The sequence below is a fragment of the Ziziphus jujuba genome, chromosome 5, assembly GCF_031755915.1.
Source record: "Ziziphus jujuba cultivar Dongzao chromosome 5, ASM3175591v1".
Lineage (NCBI taxonomy): Eukaryota > Viridiplantae > Streptophyta > Magnoliopsida > Rosales > Rhamnaceae > Ziziphus > Ziziphus jujuba.
The window spans coordinates 30,028,097-30,036,356 of NC_083383.1; the positions used below are offsets into that span (position 1 = coordinate 30,028,097).

Consider the following 8,260-nt stretch of genomic DNA (forward strand, 5'->3'; position numbering starts at 1 on the left):
TTTACTTTCTAAAAGAATAAATAATTTTTTTAATGCTTGTTCAAATTTTTTATTAGTCTTTATGTTTGTGTTCTGGATATCTATTTGATTTTTATAAAGTCTAAATAATAATTTGTACATATTATATATGTTAAATATAACAACATATCGATAAAAATAAAAAAAATAAAAAAGCGATGAGATATTTATAAAATCTAAAAAACTATTGTTTATAAAATATATTTTATTATTGCATATATTTTTATATTTATATTTATTATTTTAGAAAAAGATACTTATAAGATTTTCTAATATGTTCTTTTTTATAAACTTCTTACTTTTTTAAAAAATAATTTTTTTTAATGGATGTTCAAATTTTTTGTTGAACATTAATTTTTTTGTAAATATTTTTTTTGACAAATTACGTTTGTAATTTTTTTAGGTTGTTTTGCTATCTTATTTTTTAAAAAAATAATATTATTTAATATTTTTTGTATTTTAATTAATTTTTTATTTAAAATTATTTGTATTTTTCATTCTGAACTTTACAAAATTACATTTTGCATCCTCATTTTTTATTTTATGTGTTAGTCATGTGACAACTTTGTTAAAAAGTTAACAGAAACAATGAGAAGGGTGCAAGGTGCAAAAAAGAAATTGAAATTCAATGTGCAAAATGCAAAAAGAAAAAAAAAATTAAGATGCAAAGTGCCATGCATTAATGCCAATATCTCTTTAAAAGAAAAAAAAAAAAAAAAAACCTACTATTTTTGTATGACTGTAATTGTCAATTCTAGGTAGGAATATACAGCAAGTTCATTTCCTAAAAATTTAGACTTCTAGAAGCCATGAAACTTGATGCATTAATTAAAATAAAAGCACATGGAGTGCTTCCTTAAATTATATCTATATATATATATATATATATATATATATATTAATTTTTTATTGAATACATATTCAAGTACTGATTTATTATTATTATTTTTTTTCTCGGCATCACCTATTAAAGCTTTAAAATCAGTACCAAACACACTCTAGATATCCTACATGTATAACTCATTTGTAATCTACACAAAATTTTCTTACCAATTAAATATCCTTCATACAAATTCCGACACTTGTCGTTAGAACAATATAAATATTTGTATGAAAAACAAAAAGGATTTGCTCTGCAGTTTTCCTGGTTGAACTACTTGTGGTTTTTTTTGGGAATTCTCTATTCAGATATTTGCTTAATTTAGCATTTGAAAATGGGAAATCGTTTATAAATAATTTATAGTAGAGGTTAATAATAAAAGCTCTACTTGTCCTTTGATAGGAAATGGTGAAACCCTTATACATGGATTCCTTAATCAATATCCCCACAAAGTATCATCACAGGAGCAAATGAACTCGGTTGCATATCGCTACTCATCATGCTCATTTTAAGACTGAAATCTATTTGGGCCAACAATGTCAGGTGCTTTATGATCAAGCAGCCTAGGGACTGGTAGACATGGTGTTGGGCTAGCATCTGTGTCCAACATTTTGTTGATAAAATGGGAAATTGACACATCCTAAACCACTTTGAGCCTATTAATTTTATCTCATATAAATACAACGCACACCAAATATATATAAACATATATATATATATATATATATATATATAAATAGAAAAAGAAGCTTCTGAGTATATATAACCCAGCTCTCAGCTTAGGATATAGAAAAAGAAGCTTCTGAGTATATATATCCCAGCTCTCAGCTCAGGAACGAGACAGCATGTCCCACACATATGGACCACTTTCTTTCAAAATATACTTAGGAATAATTATATTCGTATAATTATATTTAATTGGATCCTGATCTCCCAGTAGTTTTGTAGCCCCTTTGAAAAAGCCTTCGTCCTACAAAATAGATCATGTAACAGTAATATATATCAATACGACAGTCAAATATCCGTAATCAAATTAAATTTACAGATTAATTTTAATTCTTAATTCTGAAACTGAAATATATGAACCTGATACTAATTACCAAGTTTTTCTGGAACAACTTTGTGGACGGTATTTATAAGCAAATTAAGATGAGAACTTGCTAATTAATTAACCTCATTAGTTTGAACTTTTCAATGAGGTTGCGCCAGAAATAATATTTTTGAAATTTAGCACACAATGATGCAGGTCAGTTTAATTTTCGTGTAGCACATGTTGCATGTAATGAGGAATAATGTGAAACTCTATTGCATTTTATACAACATTCAATCAATACTTGACGTCTCTAGACATGCACCAAACTTTGTCAACTTCTTCAGCAAATAATAACAAAAGAAAAAATTAAAAGAAAAAAAAACTTTGCCAACTTCAATAATTTTTTTTTATTTTTCGAGTTACTCTACTTTAATAATTTAATTTCGTCTAGTGGGAAATTGATGCCATTGTCTAATTGATTTTGTTTATTTATTTTTTTCTTAGTAGCGGAGCTAAAAATTATTTTAGATTTCGTTTGGATAAGATTAGGTGACAGGATAGTAGTTGCAAAATGATTGCACTGGTATATGTTGGGCCTACAATTGGATTTCAAGTCACGGCCCAATTCTAAGTAAGGCCCAAATTGATTTTGTTTTTTAAATAGAATCCGATTAGGTTCCATATCTTCTTCTTTGGAAAGTCATACGGGAGCAGGGGGCCATCAAAGTTCCATCACATGTACATTCATTGTTAACTATTAAATATAAATTTTTTTTTAAATCATAGTAATAATCTTATGTTAATTAAAAAAAAAATTCACTCTACAATGGTTGCAACATGCCAGCAATATGATAAATCCTTAAACATTTTAATGATGTCATCTTATGAAAAAAAAAAAAAAATGCGTGCGGTGTAGAATAATCTTCTATATGGATGATTTATAAGCAAAAAGCTTAATTTTCAACAAGTTTTAGATTAATTTCATTTCTTTCGACTAGTCTTATATTCACCCAAAAAAAAAGAAGGAAGTCTTATATTAATTTCATTTTTTTCTTTTTTGTAATCATTTTGCTTGCTAATTTTATTCACATATCCTATGTGGGGTTGAAATCATAACAATGGGTCCCATCTAGCAATAGCCCTATCATCAGCTTATTGTTATTCCTGAAAAAAAGTCCAAAACATGTATGTATAGCATACTGTATATGTATATGGCAATATTATGTGAAGCACCACCAAAATTTGACATGTGATTTAATAAATACTACTCCTTTGGTGCAATTAAACATAAACCTTAATTTGAGAAAAGGAGGCTCTTATAGCCTTAGCTAAAAGCCATGAATATAATTTTGGGTTGGAAAACATGTACACCCAAGTAGTTGAGACGTACAATCCGTTGCTCCAGCTCTCTCTGCGACCCATCTTTCGTGAAAATGACACGAAGCTTACACGTGATTTTAATGTTTTATTCTTATGATTGAAACGCATAGATAGCTGCCTCATATATATATACATATAGTATCATACAAAAATCTTCTTCTTTGGTTTCTATCTCCAATATAATAACGACATAAACCTTTGGATTTCGGCGGAAATAATAAGATTACAAAATCATGATATATGCAATGAGAAGAACGTGAAAAATCCACCCTATAAAGACGTATTTTGTTGTCTCACATGTAATGTTGAAGTGAGCCTAGAGAGAGAATAAGAATTTGCATGCCAAAGAAGAGTGTAGGTGGAAATTAATTGTCGCTTTGAATTTTATTTTTTATTTATTTTGATATGGAACTCTCACATTGAAGCACTATATGTGTCCTTATCCCCATTTAGTAGTTCTTGCTCTTGGTAGTAACTATAGTAGTACTATTAGCATATGGTTTACAAGCAAATTGTGTACCATGCTATAAATTTCCTCGCAAGTGAAAAACAAGTAATCTAGCTAGCTAGTAACAACAAAATTTGTTCTAGGTGATTATTAAAAAATTAATTAATCAAATCGGAAGAAAAACGAACATGATATTATATTCAAGTCTGCATAATTGGAAAGTCAAAGTCAAACCCATTCATGTGTGGTGGTGATTAATCAATTTTTTTTTAAAAAAAATAATAATTTCTTGCCAATTTTTGTGTGGTACGCATGCATTGGAGTTCTATTGTTACTAAAATACCTTGAATCTCACATCTTTTATACGTCTAGCATACTCATAAGTGGAGCTTTCACTATAAGATCTTAATTAAAGGGAATATTTTTCTTTTTTCTGCTCAAAATATATTAATTTCAAATTCATACAATTTTAGTTTGTAATATATAGAGCTGCATGGGTGAAAATTACCATCCTAAAAATCATTTAGGAAAGATCAAATTTTTATTTTTATTTTTTATAATTAATTGTGTCTGAAATCAGAATAATATTGGTTCATTATTAGTTTTAAGTTATACGTAATTCTCTTCCCCGAATAAGAGGAAGCAACATTTATATGGAATATGCTTTGAACTGTCAGTAATTAATTGTAAGGTATTTTGTGCAAACATATGCTTTTTCTTTTTCTTTTTTTCTCGAAACACTCAACAAAATTTGAGTTTCAATTTAGGGAGTCTTGAAATTCAAGTAGTAATAGCTATGTGTAGATGATACGTTGACTATGTGGAAATGGCAGGCGATACATTTTATTGCTAATGAATGGAGTGTACCTAAAATCTTCCGCAAACCTACCTGGGATCAATCACTACTTAATTATTTTAATGAAAAAATATAATTAACAAAGAAATTGAAAGGATGAATTCAGGCCACGTAACACACTAATGCATGTGCATGGCATGCAACAAAGCGCAAGCTTAGCCTATGATTGATCATATACCTCTATCTACTATTTCTTAATTAAATTGTTAAATGGTGACGAGTACAGTGTATGAATCCATTGATTGCCGACATTATTTAATATTTTCACTCCTATAAAATTACCAAACACCCCCCACTCTACCAACCGAAAAAAAAAAAAAAAAAAAAAGTAAGTTTGAACTTCTGTTTGGTTTTAATTTCAAAATTAGCATACTTCTATTTCTTAACAAGCAGCTTCTTTCATTAAGGTTATTAATAATATATTCAACATAACCTCTTAGAATTATAATTAGAATATTATTTCAATATAAAATAAAAATATGCTGAGGTGTTAAAATTGAGATTGTGTTTTGTTATTTTCCAAGGTTTGTAAACAGGTGTCTCATATGCTTTGCAAGACGAGCTTTGAGTTTTCATGACAAACAAATTTGGTTGCCAGAAGCTCCTTGTGGCTTGGCAATTATATGTCTTTTGATGTTTTTGTGGTTACATGCCTCAATCAAATTTTCCATTTTGATTTTGTAAAAAGAAACGCATGATGGGATATGGATATTCCATCTTCGTTTTTCTGTTTTTAGTTATGTTTAATCAGTGATAAAATCTATTTTTATTTTAAAAAATAATTTTTTTACCTGATTTATTTTATATTTTTATTAAAACTTTTTAAATGAAATAACATTGTATTATCAAAAAAAAAATGAAGTAAAAAATTTGTTATGAATTATGATTTTTAACTAAAAATATAATTTAGTAAATACTAATCCTTCAACATTTTTTACAGTGGAAGGATTGTAACTACGTTTCAAATAGATAAAAATCCACTTTTCTAACAAATAAACATCTTTTTTTATTTTTTTGTTTTTTTCTCACATTCGATCATTGCCCAAAAGCAACCGAGTGGGTTCTAAAGTCTCTATAATGGTTTTTTTTTTTTTTTTTTTTTTTTTTTTGGGGACAAAATAAAAAAGAAAAGAAATCTATGTAATTGGGAAGGTCATAATGGACATTTTGAAAGCTAGAAACACAGAGATAATAATAAATGACAACTAAGAAAGTTTGACTTATCACCGTCAATCACAGTCAGGAAATACCCAATGAAGAAAGGCCACGTGAGGCAATGGAGACACGCTCTATCCGCCTACTAAACAGCAATGAGCAGCCCACCATCCCCACCCCACTAAACACGAATCATTTCATCATCACCATCACCATCACCACACCTCTCACCCTCCACCCTCTTCCTTGGTCCTGACGACTCCCCAACCGACCACGTTTTATACCATCATCATATATTATTTCAAACCCCCCCACCCCCCATTCTCTCTCTCCAAATCCAAACCAATTCTTCAAACTTCAATTCCCATTTTCTCACAATCCAAACAAACAAACAAACATGTTGTCTTCCACCACCGTCGACCACCAACTTCTCCAACAGTGCCATCATTTCCGACCACCATTGATGACTACCAATATGGAAACAAACAACCAGAGCTGGATTAAACCCGCTATAGAGCTCGCTCCCAACTGCCCTCGCTGCGCTTCTTCCAACACCAAGTTCTGCTACTACAACAACTACAGCCTCTCCCAACCCAGGTACTTCTGCAAAGGCTGCAGAAGGTACTGGACCAAAGGTGGGTCCTTGAGAAACGTCCCTGTTGGTGGCGGCTGCCGCAAGAATCGCCGCGGTAACAAGTCATCTGTCCGCTTGTCTCACCGCCAGCGTCCTGCATCCGTGTCCAATTCTAATTCTCAGGAGTCTGGGGGTGATCCATCCGAGAGTTCCAACGCCGACTCTGCAGCTCGACAAGGGTTGGACATTGACATGACAGTCGTGTTCGCTAAGTTCTTGAACCAGGATGCTCCAGCAGCCGAGTCGAGCGGCCCTCGAGATGATTCGGTCGAATCTTCCGAGTCGCGGCCGAGTTGTTTTGACATGGAATCCGTTCGCAACGGTTATCATCAGAACCAATCGGTTGTTGTTGAGGAATTAGTTGCTGAAGATCGGAGAGTTGACGAAGTAGCTGTGGGAAACGATGTTAATGAATTTGGATTGGATGGCTTGCTTGGTGAACAATTAGAGCAAGATGTGTTTTGGTCTGATGATTCAATGCAAAACCTTCCATGGCAATTGCCGATGGGATGTTTGCAAGAACTGGAAGGATTTCCGTCGGATGTTTATAATGATCAGTTGCGGTTTTCGACGACCAATTTGATGAATGATAATTGGAGCTCATTAGATCTCTATTCGGGTTTTGAGGTTTTCTCGAGATCTTAAATTAGATGTGTAACTTATAAGCATTATTTTGATATTATATATTTTGATTGCTTTTTCTTGCGCTTCTTTTTCCCAGGAAAATTGTTATGGTACCGTTACATTTCCATGAAAAAAGAAAAATTCTATAGTATAGGCATATATTATTCAATAAATTATATTAAAACCGGCCGATTATTTGTATACTTATATCTTCAAATATTAAGGGTCAGATTAACTCTCTCCATCTCTCTCTCTCTCTTTTTTTTTTTTTTTTAATTTCTTTACTTAATCGTTAAGCTAATTTGGTTCGATTGTTCTTTTACGTGACTCAATTATATGCATATATTTGGTTCTTTAAATTCAAAATATTGAACAATAAAAAGCTAACTCTAAATTAGTTTTAATTAATGGTTTAATTAAATATGGTTCTTTGATTAATGAATAATTTTCGTTAATTAATTTGGTTGATTTGACGTTTTAATCTTTAATAATTGCAATGGATCAACAAACTGTAGTAGTTACTTAAACTTGTAGAAATTTAAAATTAATTGTGAAGTAGAATATCAAATCCTTTATAGGTACAAATAGCTAACAAATATATTCAAGCCAAAAAAAGAAAAAAAAAAAAAAGTAACAAATATATATATACAGAAATGTTCACCTAGGAACTATTTTATATGTAAACTAAAAAATAAAACCCATGATTTCATATAAATTTAAATACTAATAGAGGTTGACTTTCTTCTCATAATAGGTTTTTAAGTATATTTAAAAAAAAAAATAGAATAGTTTTTTAACTATTAAAAATATATATATATATTTTTAAGATTTACAAGTTAATTAGTCAAGTAAAGGATCCATTTTTATTGTCTATATATAATAACGTCTTATACATAAACTAGGAGATAGTTCCTAAAAAGTCATTCAATCTGTTAAAGAATGTTTGCATTTTCTTCTAACAAAATGACCCTTTATAGTGTTCTTCGAGTACACTGTAGAAATCATTATAAAAACGCAATCAAGTATTAGACGTTTAACGTCACATACAAACATATAGCAAAGTGGTACTGATAATGTGTTCAGAATACTTGAAGTAAGCGCATATCAGGCCAAATCACAAGCATGTGGTGGTTATTTGTCCCCATCCATACAACCCCATTATTATCACTATCTTTCTTTGAAATAGCACATTCCATAACTTCTTTGACATGTTAATGTACGGACCTATACAT

At 30.4% G+C, this 8,260-nt stretch overlaps 1 protein-coding gene across 1 annotated transcript; it reads left to right on the plus strand.

The window, feature by feature from the left end:
* Positions 1 to 6,067: 6,067 nt before the first annotated feature.
* On the plus strand, positions 6,068 to 7,270 carry LOC107421684 (dof zinc finger protein DOF1.2). Its single transcript, XM_016030969.4, has one exon. It carries the CDS (start codon positions 6,168 to 6,170, stop codon positions 7,047 to 7,049), a length of 882 nt encoding a protein of 293 aa, XP_015886455.2. The 5' UTR covers positions 6,068 to 6,167; the 3' UTR covers positions 7,050 to 7,270.
* Positions 7,271 to 8,260: the final 990 nt, after the last annotated feature.

Excerpts from the sequence above, each read along its gene's own strand:
- LOC107421684 (XM_016030969.4), top strand. The coding sequence starts at position 6,168 with ATGTTGTCTTCCACCACCGTCGACCACCAACTTCTCCAACAGTGCCAT.